Source organism: Caretta caretta, chromosome 5, assembly GCF_965140235.1.
Source record: "Caretta caretta isolate rCarCar2 chromosome 5, rCarCar1.hap1, whole genome shotgun sequence".
In the NCBI taxonomy this organism is placed as follows: Eukaryota; Metazoa; Chordata; order Testudines; family Cheloniidae; genus Caretta; species Caretta caretta.
The window spans coordinates 81658378-81673434 of NC_134210.1; the positions used below are offsets into that span (position 1 = coordinate 81658378).

The following is a 15057-nucleotide window of genomic DNA, read 5'->3' on the forward strand; positions in this document are numbered from 1 at the left end:
AGCACGCTAAAAGTTGTACTTCCATACTTCTACTTTCTACTGAGTTCATTATAAAAGTCTGGCACTAAGTGGCATCCTTCTTGGCAATCTTAATAGAGAGGTCAAAGACTGAGTCGGGATGGAAACTGAATTACTCCCTCCTTCAAGGTCTCTCCAGGTTTCAGGTCAGGTTTGAGGGCCATTAGAGGGACATTGCAAGGAAGCTGCAGTGCCGCTGTTAACCTTGCAATAACTGTTTTGCAAAAAGAGTTGTCTGTCTGGGATCTGTCAAAAGCATTTAATTAACTTTTTTTTTCTCACCCCTGGCAATAAAAGAATAAAACCACAGACTTTGATTTATTGAAAGCCAGAAAGGTGTTTTACCTTAATTAAGCTGATTAAAGTATAAAAAGGGAAGATTGTTGCTGCTTGAGAGAGGACTGATCAGAACTTGTTCTCCTCTAGCTCTCTTTTTTAGCTCTCATGGTTTCAGCTATGTTTTTTGTTCTGACAGGATGGCACATATGGAATGGACTGTGCTGAACGCTGTGACTGCAGCCATGCAGATGGCTGTCATCCAACCACTGGTTACTGTCGCTGTCTCCCTGGATGGTCAGGTAAAGTAAAGATTAGTATGAGGGTTAAAAAAATTATGACAACCTAAATAAGGTGGAAACCCAATAATTCCTTTTGCTCTGGTGGGCAGAGAAGATCCAGACTGGTAGTTTCTAGGATGGGAAGTACAGGAAGATGGGAATGCCACCTCCATGGCATGTGTTCCCTTTCATGTGATCCTTGGAATGTGGAGCTCCCTGGGATCTGGGCTCTGCATACATTTGAGAGTGGAAGGGGGAAGTCACAAAATGCAGCCAACCTCCACACCATGGTCCCTTCAAGAGATGGTCAGTAATTGTGTGGATATCTAAGATAATACTGACAGAAAAAGCCTTGATTTCAGACCCACACCTGCACCATCCCCAAGGAGACTTTCTAACATGCAAGCACCAGGCAGCCAGCCAGTGGGATCATGGCTTCTGCAGAAGCTGTGTTGTCAGTAGAACTGGCTGAAATTTTTTGCACGCAAAGTTTTTCTGATGAAAAATAAGCTTTAAAAAAGCTGAAATTTTGGTAACATTTCTGCAACATTTGTACTGATTTTTTATTTAATTTTTTTGTCAAAATTGTATTTTAAATTGTTACTGAACACTTATTTGCAGAAAAATATTTTCAGTAAATGAAAATGTTCATTATTTTTAACATGATTTTGATTTTAAAAAATTGATGATAAAAATGTTGTGGAAACTTGCAAAAAACAAACAACTGGGTCCATTTCAAACACTGTGAAACAGAAGAGGTTTAGAAATTTTTTATGAGACTCTTGTTCCATTTTTTCTACCAGCTGCGCAGTAACGCCTCACTTAATGTCATCCTGGTTAATGTTGTTTCGTTGTTACGGCCCTGATCTATTAGAGAACATATTCATTTATAGTTGCGCAATGTTTCCTTATAATGTTGTTTGGCCATGCAGGCTTGGAACCAGGGTTGGGCTGGCAACCCCCATCAGCTCCCCTCCACCACCATCCCCAGTGCCTCCCACCGCCCGGCGGCCTTGTGGAACAGCAACTCCCCGCTTCCTCCCGTGCCTCTTGCCCGTAGCAACCAGCTGTTTTGCGGGTGTTCGGGAGGCTCTGGGGGGAGTGGGGAGCAGTGAGGATGCAGCGCTTGACAAGATATATCATATTTTCCTGCTCACAGAAAGTTTGCAAAAAGACTGATTTCCTCAAACATAAGCACTATTTGAATTTACTTGGTTTATTTTGTAAGTTTGTTTTTTAACTCTGTAGATAGATCACAGACATTTCAATGTAGGTATTTGATACTCAATATTTGCAATTCATGTTTTGGTTAGCTGTTGAAATTGGTTATAACTTGAATTATATCGTTTCTGTTCTCTGATCGGTTACATTTAGTTCTTACAGTCAGGAGAGGCACTGACAAAGCCAGTGAGGCTTTGATTCTTGCAGAGAGAGAGAAGGGAATGAGCAAGGATTCATAGACCTTGCCTGAACGATCATTCCAATGTGTGTGATAGTGCCGGGGCGGGGGGGAGGGGGACAAAAATAGGATACTGTACGATTTATTGACTGGCTGAAGAGCTTAAATTAATTTTCACTTGTCACGTTCATACAAAATAACTTTTTGCACAAAAATTCTCATATTGTGTGTGCGGTTCCTGATTGTGAGCATGAGTGTTCAGGGTTGGTGCATGTAATCGGATGTCTTCACAAATTGTGCAGGCATAAGTAGGAAGACCAACTGAAAATTTGTCCATTAGTCTCTTAATCTGGAGGCAAATAGTCATAAAGGCCAACATCATTTTATAAAACTTAAAAGGAAACTTAAAAAATATAACACATTTGTTGTAATGACTTTAGTAGAATCATGACAAGCTTTTTTGTAACGGGTCTTCCCATAAAAATATATTAGAGACTTGAGAATTATAAACAGAATATTCTAAACTAGGTTGTGGCCAAAACTCTTAAACATAGCACAAGTCTCCAGTCCTATTTGAAGCCAGTTACTGAAAAGAGGGCAGTGACTATGCATTTTTGCTTCTTTCAAAGTTAATTTGCTTTTTATACTTAAGGATGAGAAACATTTACCAAAAAAAAAAAAAAAAAAAAAGCCTCACACGTGATTATGAGTGAAATTGAGTCTTCCTGACAATGTCATCTTGGCAGTGTGTGTAAGAGAGACTAGTTTCAACATGTCAAGGTGTCTAGACATACAGTATCTTATAAACAAGAAGTTTTCTTATACTGTCTGAAAAAATCCTCCACCCACACACCATGGGTCAGACTGACAGCCATGAGGCAGCCACACTTATTTATGAATGTACTTATATTTAGAATGGAAAAAAAAAGAATACTTTAGAAGGAGGTTCTAAAATAGCTGTGCCATAGATTCACATTTTAGTGATGACATTTTGACTGTTGGGAGTAAACAGACTATAATAGTGGTGAAGATAGCTTTTGTTATAACAGCAATTTAAACAGATTGGTCGTGTATGAAAAATTAATGGAGATACTGAAACTCAACAATATAAGAAGATTAGATTTTTAAAATGTGTCCCAAATGTATTTGGAGATCATTGAGCTGGTATATGCTAGAATTAAAAACTCCAAATTCTGTAGTTTGCAGAGATATCAGACCTGATCCTTCTTCCATTGAGGTCAAGGAGAAATGTACAAGTGGAAGGGACCCCGAGAGGTCATCAAGTCCAGCTGCTTGAAGTGAGGCAGGACCTAGTAAACCTAGACCATCCCTGGCAGATGTTTGTCCAAGCTATTCTTAAAAACCTTCAATGATGGGGATTCCACAACCTCCCTTAGAAGCCTGTTACAGAGCTTAATTACCCTTAGAGTTAAAAAGGTTTTCTGAATATCTAAGCCAGAGATCCCCAATCAGTGGGGCATGCCCCCGGTAGGGTGGCGCAGAGGAACATTTGGAGGGGCACAGGGGGCAAGAAGGGGGTGCCATCCAGCTCCACTCCTGGCCCCAGCCCCTACCCTGGCTGCCGGCCCCATGCCTGGGGTCTTGGGTGCCAGCCCTGCTTCTGGGGCTCCGCTCCTGGCCATGGCTGCCAGCCCCGTGCCCAGGGATTTGGCTGCCGGCCCCATCACCAGGGTTGGTTTGGCATGATTTGTTCTTGATAAATCTATGCTAGCTATTTCTTATAACCCTATTATCCTCTAGGTGCTTACAAATTGATTAATAATTTGTTCCAGTATCTTGCCCGGTATTGAAGTTAGGCTGACTGGTCTGTAATTCACTGGGCCCTCTTAGGGTACGTCTACACTGCAATTAAACATCTGTGCCTGGCCCATGTCAGCCAACTCAGGCTCATGGAGCTCAGGCTACAGAACTGTAAAATAGCAGTGTCGATGTCAGGGCTTGGCCTGGGACCCGGGCTCTGGGACCCTTCCCTCTTGCAGGGTTCCAGAGCATGGGCTCCAGCCCAAGCCCAGACATCTATGCTGCGGTTTTATAGCCCAGCAGTCTGAGCCCTGTGAGCCTGAGTGAGGCTACTACGGGTGTTTAATGGAAGTGTAGACATGCCCCTAGTTCCCCCTTCTTAAAGACAGGTATTATGTTTTCTCTTCTCCAGTCCTCTGGGACCTCACCCACACTCCATGAGATCTCAAAGATCATTGCTAACAGTTCCTAGATTGATTCAGATAGTTCCTTAAGTACCCTAAGATGAATTTCTTCAGGTCCTACTGACTTGAATACATCTAACTTATCTAAATATTCTTTAACCTGTTCTTTCCCAATTTTGGCTTGTGTTCCTTTCCCCTTGTTGTTAATATTAAAAAAGAATATTGCTATCAACTTTATTGCCAATATGATCAGTTCTTTGAAAATACTGTGTCTGTGTCTTCCCTTTTAAAAGAAAAGCAGATATTAGGCATTTTCATATGGCAGTTTTGTACATCAGGGGAATATTATGCAATGGATTGATTTTGAGGCATAAAGTATGATCTTAAGAGGGTGCTAAGCAATTGTTAAAGTCGGGAGCAGTTGTAGTATTTATGGGGGAACAGGTACACAGCAAATACATGTAACATTTGGTAGTTAGCACTTTTTCTCAGTTTTCATTATTCCTCCTAAGGGTCATTTGTGTGCCTCGCATCATGGGTAGCATGGTGGGGAAGTAGGGCTACTATGTGTCCTCTTCAGACAGGTGGTTCGGAGAGGGCAGAACAGGGCAGGGTTGGGTGGGGGCCTTGGCTTCACCTCCTCCTCCCAAAACACACTGGGCTGGGGAGCTGCACCAGCATGCTGGGGAATGGTCACTGCACCAGACATCGACCAGGTACAAGTTACTTGTTCTCAGGAGCAGTGAGGAAACTGGCTTCTCCTGAGGCAGTGCAACAATACATTGTCATATACTCTGGTCTTATGGCAAAGTCACAGTTGAGCAGAATGTCAACAAATTAAGATAGTATTTAATTTATTTTTATAAATAAGTTTGCCTTTAATATGAACAATGCCCCCAAAATATTGTTTTGCTTCTAGAAGTCTTTATACTTTTAAGAACAAAATTGTAAACTCACTATTGGATATTACATTGTCATGAGCTACCACAAAGCTCAAGGAGTAATCAGAATCATTTTTTAAAAATCTATTTTATTCCTACAGTGTCTTCTGCAGTTACACAGTGAGAGGTTTATGTTAAGAATGTTCATCCTAAAGGAAACCCCACCCTGTTTAGAGAATTCAACTAAGAATGCTCACCCTATAAGAACCCAGCCCTGTTTAGAACTTAAACTAAGAATGTTCACCATATAGAAGCCCCTCCCTGCTTAGAACAGCTAGAATTAATGGAGTGGCTTATTTTCGGGTTCTCACTATTCTGATGCATTCCAGGAGCCGGTTGAATTATTATGGTATAAAAGGGAAGCACCCACACACATTTCAGATGACCTCTGTGCACAGACCCACCCTCTGTACCTTGCCATCTTTCACTCTGATGTTTTTTTTTAATGCCTTCATTTGGATGGAGAAGAAGAAATAGGACAATGGAAAAGAGTAATGTGCTTTAAAATAAGAGAGCCTTAAAACGGAGAGACTTACACACACACACAAACACCTTATTGTTAAATAGTGACCATTAAATTTGGTACAATGTGTCCATGCACATTAATTTACACATGTATATATTTTTGGCATTTCTAGTTCCCACCTAAAGCACTGGGTACTCTATATCTAATTAAAATAAACAATAAACTACCATTTTAAACCTAGGTTTCAGAGGAACAGCCGTGTTAGTCTGTATTCGCAAAAAGAAAAGGAGTACTTGTGGCACCTTAGAGACTAACCAATTTATTTGAGCATGAGCTTTCGTGAGCTACAGCTCACTTCATCAGATGTTTACCGTGGAAACTGCAGCAGACTTTATATACACACAGAAATCATGAAACAATACCTCCTCCCACCCCACTGTCCTGCTGGTAATAGCTTATCTAAAGTGATCAACAGGTGGGCCATTTCCAGCACAAATCCAGGTTTTCTCACCCTCCACCCCCCCACACAAATTCACTCTCCTGCTGGTGCTAGCCCATCCAAAGTGACAACTCTTTACATAATCAAGTCGGGCTATTTCCTGCATAGATCAAGGTTTTCTCACATCCCCCCCACCCCCATACACACACAAACTCACTCTCCTGCTGGTAATAGCTCATCTAAACTGACCATTCTCCAGGTTTAAATCCAAGTTAAACCAGAACATCTGGGGGGGGGGGGGGTAGGAAAAAACAAGAGGAAACAGGCTACCTTGCATAATGACTTAGCCACTCCCAGTCTCTATTTAAGCCTAAATTAATAGTATCCAATTTGCAAATGAATTCCAATTCAGCAGTTTCTCGCTGGAGTCTGGATTTGAAGTTTTTTTGTTTTAAGATAGCGACCTTCATGTCTGTGATTGCGTGACCAGAGAGATTGAAGTGTTCTCCGACTGGTTTATGAATGTTATAATTCTTGACATCTGATTTGTGTCCATTTATTCTTTTACGTAGAGACTGTCCAGTTTGACCAATGTACATGGCAGAGGGGCATTGCTGGCACATGATGGCATATATCACATTGGTGGATGTGCAGGTGAACGAGCCTCTGATAGTGTGGCTGATGTTATTAGGCCCTGTGATGGTGTCCCCTGAATAGATATGTGGGCACAATTGGCAACGGGCTTTGTTGCAAGGATAAGTTCCTGGGTTAGTGGTTCTGTTGTGTGGTATGTGGTTGTTGGTGAGTATTTGCTTCAGGTTGCGGGGCTGTCTGTAGGCAAGGACTGGCCTGTCTCCCAAGACTTGTGAGAGTGTTGGGTCATCCTTTAGGATAGGTTGTAGATCCTTAATAATGCGTTGGAGGGGTTTTAGTTGGGGGCTGAAGGTGACGGCTAGTGGCGTTCTGTTATTTTCTTTGTTAGGCCTGTCCTGTAGTAGGTAACTTCTGGGAACTCTTCTGGCTCTATCAATCTGTTTCTTTACTTCTGCAGGTGGGTATTGTAGTTGTAAGAAAGCTTGACAGAGATCTTGTAGGTGTTTGTCTCTGTCTGAGGGGTTGGAGCAAATGCGGTTGTATCGCAGAGCTTGGCTGTAGACGATGGATCGTGTGGTGTGGTCAGGGTGAAAGCTGGAGGCATGCAGGTAGGAATAGCGGTCAGTAGGTTTCCGGTATAGGGTGGTGTTTATGTGGCCATTGTTTATTAGCACTGTAGTGTCCAGGAAGTGGATCTCTTGTGTGGACTGGACCAGGCTGAGGTTGGTGGTGGGATGGAAATTGTTGAAATCATGGTGGAATTCCTCAAGGGCTTCTTTTCCATGGGTCCAGATGATGAAGATGTCATCAATATAGCGCAAGTAGAGTAGGGGCTTTAGGGGACGAGAGCTGAGGAAGCGTTGTTCTAAATCAGCCATAAAAATGTTGGCATACTGTGGGGCCATGCGGGTACCCATAGCAGTGCCGCTGATCTGAAGGTATACATTGTCCCCAAATGTGAAATAGTTATGGGTAAGGACAAAGTCACAAAGTTCAGCCACCAGGTTAGCCGTGACATTATCGGGGATAGTGTTCTTGACGGCTTGTAGTCCATCTTTGTGTGGAATGTTGGTGTAGAGGGCTTCTACATCCATAGTAGCCAGGATGGTGTTATCAGGAAGATCACCGATGGATTGAAGTTTCCTCAGGAAGTCAGTGGTGTCTCGAAGGTAGCTGGGAGTGCTGGTAGCGTAGGGCCTGAGGAGGGAGTCTACATAGCCAGACAATCCTGCTGTCAGGGTGCCAATGCCTGAGATGATGGGGCGCCCAGGATTTCCAGGTTTATGGATCTTGGGTAGTAGATAGAATATCCCAGGTCGGGGTTCCAGGGGTGTGTCTGTGCGGATTTGATCTTGTGCTTTTTCAGGAAGTTTCTTGAGCAAATGCTGTAGTTGCTTTTGGTAACTCTCAGTGGGATCATAGGGTAATGGCTTGTAGAAACTCATGTTGGAGAGCTGCCGAGCAGCCTCTTGTTCATATTCCGACCTATTCATGATGACAACAGCACCTCCTTTGTCAGCCTTTTTGATTATGATGTCAGAGTTGTTTCTGAGGCTGTGGATGGCATTGCGTTCCGCATGGCTGAGGTTATGGGGCAAGTGATGCTGCTTTACCACAATTTCAGCCCGTGCACGTCGGCGGAAGCACTCTATGTAGAAGTCCAGTCTGCTGTTTCGACCTTCAGGAGGAGTCCATCTAGAATCCCTCTTTCTGTAGTGTTGGCAGGGAGACCTCTGTGGATTAGTATGTTGTTCAGAGGTATTTTGGAAATATTCCTTGAGACGGAGACGTCGAAAATAGGATTCTAGGTCACCACAGAACTGTATCATGTTCGTGGGGGTGGAGGGGCAGAAGGATTGTCTGGCTATGTAGACTCCCTCCTCAGGCCCTACGCTACCAGCACTCCCAGCTACCTTCGAGACACCACTGACTTCCTGAGGAAACTTCAATCCATCGGTGATCTTCCTGATAACACCATCCTGGCTACTATGGATGTAGAAGCCCTCTACACCAACATTCCACACAAAGATGGACTACAAGCCGTCAAGAACACTATCCCCGATAATGTCACGGCTAACCTGGTGGCTGAACTTTGTGACTTTGTCCTTACCCATAACTATTTCACATTTGGGGACAATGTATACCTTCAGATCAGCGGCACTGCTATGGGTACCCGCATGGCCCCACAGTATGCCAACATTTTTATGGCTGATTTAGAACAACGCTTCCTCAGCTCTCGTCCCCTAAAGCCCCTACTCTACTTGCGCTATATTGATGACATCTTCATCATCTGGACCCATGGAAAAGAAGCCCTTGAGGAATTCCACCATGATTTCAACAATTTCCATCCCACCACCAACCTCAGCCTGGTCCAGTCCACACAAGAGATCCACTTCCTGGACACTACAGTGCTAATAAACAATGGCCACATAAACACCACCCTATACCGGAAACCTACTGACCGCTATTCCTACCTGCATGCCTCCAGCTTTCACCCTGACCACACCACACGATCCATCGTCTACAGCCAAGCTCTGCGATACAACCGCATTTGCTCCAACCCCTCAGACAGAGACAAACACCTACAAGATCTCTGTCAAGCTTTCTTACAACTACAATACCCACCTGCAGAAGTAAAGAAACAGATTGATAGAGCCAGAAGAGTTCCCAGAAGTTACCTACTACAGGACAGGCCTAACAAAGAAAATAACAGAACGCCACTAGCCGTCACCTTCAGCCCCCAACTAAAACCCCTCCAACGCATTATTAAGGATCTACAACCTATCCTAAAGGATGACCCAACACTCTCACAAGTCTTGGGAGACAGGCCAGTCCTTGCCTACAGACAGCCCCGCAACCTGAAGCAAATACTCACCAACAACCACATACCACACAACAGAACCACTAACCCAGGAACTTATCCTTGCAACAAAGCCCGTTGCCAATTGTGCCCACATATCTATTCAGGGGACACCATCACAGGGCCTAATAACATCAGCCACACTATCAGAGGCTCGTTCACCTGCACATCCACCAATGTGATATATGCCATCATGTGCCAGCAATGCCCCTCTGCCATGTACATTGGTCAAACTGGACAGTCTCTACGTAAAAGAATAAATGGACACAAATCAGATGTCAAGAATTATAACATTCATAAACCAGTCGGAGAACACTTCAATCTCTCTGGTCACGCAATCACAGACATGAAGGTCGCTATCTTAAAACAAAAAAACTTCAAATCCAGACTCCAGCGAGAAACTGCTGAATTGGAATTCATTTGCAAATTGGATACTATTAATTTAGGCTTAAATAGAGACTGGGAGTGGCTAAGTCATTATGCAAGGTAGCCTGTTTCCTCTTGTTTTTTCCTACCCCCCCCCCCCCCCAGATGTTCTGGTTTAACTTGGATTTAAACCTGGAGAATGGTCAGTTTAGATGAGCTATTACCAGCAGGAGAGTGAGTTTGTGTGTGTATGGGGGTGGGGGGGATGTGAGAAAACCTTGATCTATGCAGGAAATAGCCCGACTTGATTATGTAAAGAGTTGTCACTTTGGATGGGCTAGCACCAGCAGGAGAGTGAATTTGTGTGGGGGGGTGGAGGGTGAGAAAACCTGGATTTGTGCTGGAAATGGCCCACCTGTTGATCACTTTAGATAAGCTATTACCAGCAGGACAGTGGGGTGGGAGGAGGTATTGTTTCATGATTTCTGTGTGTATATAAAGTCTGCTGCAGTTTCCACGGTAAACATCTGATGAAGTGAGCTGTAGCTCACGAAAGCTCATGCTCAAATAAATTGGTTAGTCTCTAAGGTGCCACAAGTACTCCTTTTCATTTTAAACCTAATGCACTTGGGTACTATGTGCTGTTCCTCTCAATAATCATTATCCAGCAACTTCAGTAACATAACAAAGCTATTATCCTTATCCCCTAATTTCACCTCTTCCACAAACAGCCGTAAAAAAAGTGGAGTTTGGAGCAGGCCCGTAAAATTAGCAAATTCAGGCAGTAGCAGGCCAAGTCGATCCATTGAAACAGTGTAAAAAGCACAAGGTTTTATTTCAGACAAGTTAAAATATGCCTTATTTCTTAGTGATAACACATTATTCTTTTGCTGTGTTGCACACTATTTTGTTAGATGTTTGGAGATCCTGAAGTAATACCATGTCACACTGATACTGCACATGCAATTTTAAAAATCAATTTAAGGCTTATATGGCACTGGGGATTATGAAATATGCTATGTATATCAAAACAATAGCACTGGCTTATGGAAAAGACAGATGCAATAATTCCTGTCTATGTTATGCCAGCAACATGTACAGTATTCAACCATATGTTATGCCAGACAGGATGTTGGTGGCTTTTCCCTAACATGGACACCTGCTGATACTAGTCAGATTGTCCGTCACCATATGTGTCTGCTGTAATGAGGAAGTGTTGTGTTTTTACCATGTGATCCTGACATAACTTTGGAAGCCATACTTGTTACTGAATAGAAAAGTGAATTGCCATAATTATCAAAACCTGCCTCACGGATGTAAATAAGCAGGTCCTCTGGGACGCCTGAACTAGAACACACACACTCTCTCTCTCTCTCTCTCTCTCTCTTTTAGTCAGTTTGCATTTTTGCATACTGTGGGCTTGTCTCCACTTACCGGTGGGTTGACCCTGTGGCGATTGATCCACCAGGAGTCGATTTAGTGGGTTTACTGAAGACCCACTAAATCGACTGCAGCTCACTCTCCCGTCGACTCCGGTACTCCACCAGAACGACAAGTGTAAGGGGAGTCAATAGGAGAGCATCGACACAGCGTAGCGTGGACCCCATGGGAAGTAGATCTAAGCTATGTTGCTTGAGTTATGCTACTAACGTAACTCAAATTGTATAGCTTAGATCAGTTTTCCACCCATAGTGTGTGCTATCTTTTGTGTCTTTTTTTCTGTGACTTTCCCTCCCCACATTAACAGCAAAAAATGATCCACTTCAGCGTAGATGAAAAGAGGATCACTGACTCTTTAAAAAGATTACTTGTAAGAAATGGTGTGTATAGCACTAGTACCCTGATGGAATCATAATGCTCAGCTGTGTCTCATAGGCACTATACTGCTGACAGCTGAAGGAGAGTCTTGTTTTGCTCAATTGACTGGTGTCTGTAATTTTGGAGCATAAGGACCTGAGTCCTATCCCCATAATCTCAGTGAGTGCTATAGCGTACTGACAGCCATCACCATAATCGTATATTGCTACACATTTGTGATAATTCTGTACTATGATAAAGAGCACATTTACTTTCCAAAACACATGGATTGATAAACTCTTTGTTAATAAATAACACTTTGTTTTGGCCCATAATGTTTTACAGTGGGTTCATTGTGTCCCCAGACCTGTTGGGGTTGTGCACTCTGACTCCTTCTATATACAGAGGCAATAGTGCTTTCTTTTTGAGAACAAACTTTCAATAGATTAACATAAGAAAAGGAGACAAGTTATTTTATTTCTTTTTCCTGTGGCTGTTCAGAATGTGGTAACTGAAAAGTAAAGTATCATTGGACACGGTGGCAGTGTGTGGAAACAATAGAGCCTTGAAAAGAAAAGATCACCCACTAAAAAACTGGGAAATCTTAGACGTGACTGGGCTCTTCCTTTAATAAAATAAACAAGATGTGTGCTACCAGCTTCTGTTTCAGCAGGAATTTTGTAGAGAGGTTGTTGGTGGCTTGCTCCCTACAAAAGCGGCTGGAGACTTATTCCTTCCCCATATACAACATGTCATTAAATCAGTATATGTACCTGTGTGCTAATATGTGCCCCTTCTCCTCCCCAACCCCCAATAGAGTGGAACTGCCTCGCTTATACTGAACTTAGATATAATGAAATTCCATTTATAATAAACTTGATGGAAAGTTCAGAATTCTTTCAATGCATTACGTTGTGCAAATCGAAATTCCAAATGGTCTGAACTGATATGAAAAATTCTGTGATCCTGTATTTTCTCCAGTGGGATACACTGAAGTTCTAGCTATTTCCCCAGCTTCCCCTAAATGAAGACCAAGAGCTCCCCCTCTTCTCAGCTGGAGACAATGAAGGCATCCCCAACAACAATATCCCCCTTTGAGACTGTCCACCTCTGCACCCTGTGCTCTTCCCATCAAGCACTCACCCCAACCTGATTCCCTTCTCAGTGTTCACTCACTCATCTAGTAAAGAATTAGGGAAGCTTTCCTTGGTTTTCTCTATTATAGGATGCACCTGCTTTCCCTCATACAAGTCTGAGCTTTCTTTTGAACTGAAGTATTGTAAGTTTAAGGAAAAGTATTTCTCATGTGAATAAGAACAAGGCGTGAAATCCTGCTCCCCATTGAAATCAATGGAAGGCCAAGATTTTATGGAACATTTTGATGACCTGATCCTGCTCTCAGATGCAGTGTTCTGTGACAGAATTAATTCCAGTGTATAGGAGTGATAGTTGGTTAAAAACAGGTCTTGATTCTGTTCCTTAAGGATATAATGGGAGACTCCATATGCCACACAGGGTATAAATACACTGGCATAGTAGTGTGGTATTTATCTTATTTTGTGTTGGACTATTTTCCTCAGTCAAACGGAGGATGAGTAAGCTAGAGAGCATGCTCAGTGTCTGGGAACAATAGTTTTGCCTCTGTCACTACAGATCAGAAATAATTATTTATGGAATTTTCCTCTTAAAGGACAAAAATAAATAAGCCATGAGCTTTCAATGTGGGTTGATTTGGATGAATCACTTACTCTGAAAATATTAAAAGTACAGTGTATGGAGTATGTAAACATTCTGCTAGTATGGCTGAAAACACTGATACCCCTGAAGAATTATTTACTTCAGTCATGCAATTCGGATGCTGAGGGAATGCTGATTTAGATGTGAGGCCCTTGGCATAAAGCACTGGGCATTAAATGCATGAGCATTTCTTCAGAGCTGCTTAGCTGAAGTTTATCATCACCATTCAGCTATTGCCTAGCAACTTGTGGAAGCTATCAAAGAGCTCTTTGTCCGCAGCCCTGGCAAAAACATTTCTTCACAGATCTCCTTATCAGGATCAAAAGCAACACACAAACTTATCAAAAATACTTTTATTGCATAAGAAAGAAAATTCACATTTTTAAATCAAATTGTTCATCATCAGGTGTATTATTGGCACCCCTGTTAAGGTTATGTCAAAACATCTCTTGCAAACCCCACTAAAATCTTGCTTTCCTCAGTTCATAGCTTTGCTATAAAGCTTAGCTCTCTTTTCTGAAATGTAGTATACAAAATCAGAGGTTGGAGAATTCTTTATCTTTTTTGTTTAATCTTTTTGAAATCTCTACCCTTCTCTCAAAAATAAATTAGTTTATAATTTAAACAGATGTAAAAATTAAAACTATATTTTCCTGTGAATTTCTTTTTTGTGTTCCTCTAAATAACAACTAATAGATGAGATATTTTAAAATATGTAGATAGAGATACAATATGTCATTAAATCAGTATATGTACCTCTATGCTTATACATGCCTTTACTTCTCAGTACAGTGGAACCTGCCTTCCTTATACTGAACTTAGATATAATGAAATTCCATTTATAATGAAGCGGAAGGAAAGTTCAGAATTGTTTCAATGCATTATATTGTGCAAATTGCAATTCCAAATACATCAGTCACCATTAAAAATGCAACATTTGCCCACAGTTATGGCACAGTAGTATCTGAGATGCCATGTTTTTTCCTTTGCTAAGTAGCCTGAAATAATTCTCCACCTGATCACCTTCACCCATCAGAAAACACATGGGAAGAGGATAAAGAAAAGGAAATCTTTGAGGTTTTCTGCACAGAAGTTTCTCCATGACCACTATAGGGGGACAGGGCTTGTCTTTTTTTCTTTCAGAGTAGCAGCCATGTTAGTCTGTATTCACAAAAAGAAAAGGAGTACTTGTGGCACCTTAAAGACTAGCAAATTTATTTGAGCATAATAAAGCATAATTATTTGAGCTGGCCGCTTCCAGGGTGCAGCACAGTATTGGAGCAGGTAGGCACTAGCCTGCCTTAGCTGGGCAGCACCACCATCGGGACTTTTAATGTCCCGATCAGCAATGCTGACCAGAGCCGCTGGGTCACCTAAGCAAGGTGACCCAGTGCCTTACATGCCATGACCCAGAACTGGGTCACGACCTGAACTTTGAAAAACGCTGTCATAGGGGTTTCTCTGTGGGCAGATCACAGGAGCCGTGTTGTAATAACTCATAACTCATGGACTACATAAGCTCAGAAACACTCTGTGGTAGCTGTTGGTAAATGATGACTTGCTGCTAGTGACCACTGTATACTGAAACTCAACTTGCCCTCATTGAAACTCTGTGAAAAAATGTGTTCGCTATGACTGTGTGAAGCAGTGTATGATATGAAGGATAATGCACAAACAAAATGAGTTAAGGCAGACAATGTACAATTTAATTCTGAAAT

The 15057-nt window shown here is 42.2% G+C and overlaps 1 protein-coding gene across 2 annotated transcripts in view; it reads left to right on the forward strand.

Moving 5' to 3' along the window:
- The window catches only part of MEGF10 (multiple EGF like domains 10), a 147783-nt gene that overhangs the window by 104538 nt on the left and 28188 nt on the right, over nt 1-15057 (forward strand). The window contains exons 13-14 of one of the 2 annotated variants that reach the window (XM_048850889.2): nt 494-596; nt 1508-2070. In XM_048850889.2, coding sequence (XP_048706846.2) covers nt 494-596; nt 1508-1635 — 231 coding nt within the window. In that variant the 3' untranslated portion in view covers nt 1636-2070. Of the gene's footprint in view, nt 1-493; nt 597-1507; nt 2071-15057 lie in introns of those variants that run through there. The other variant, XM_048850888.2, reaches the window with a different exon arrangement.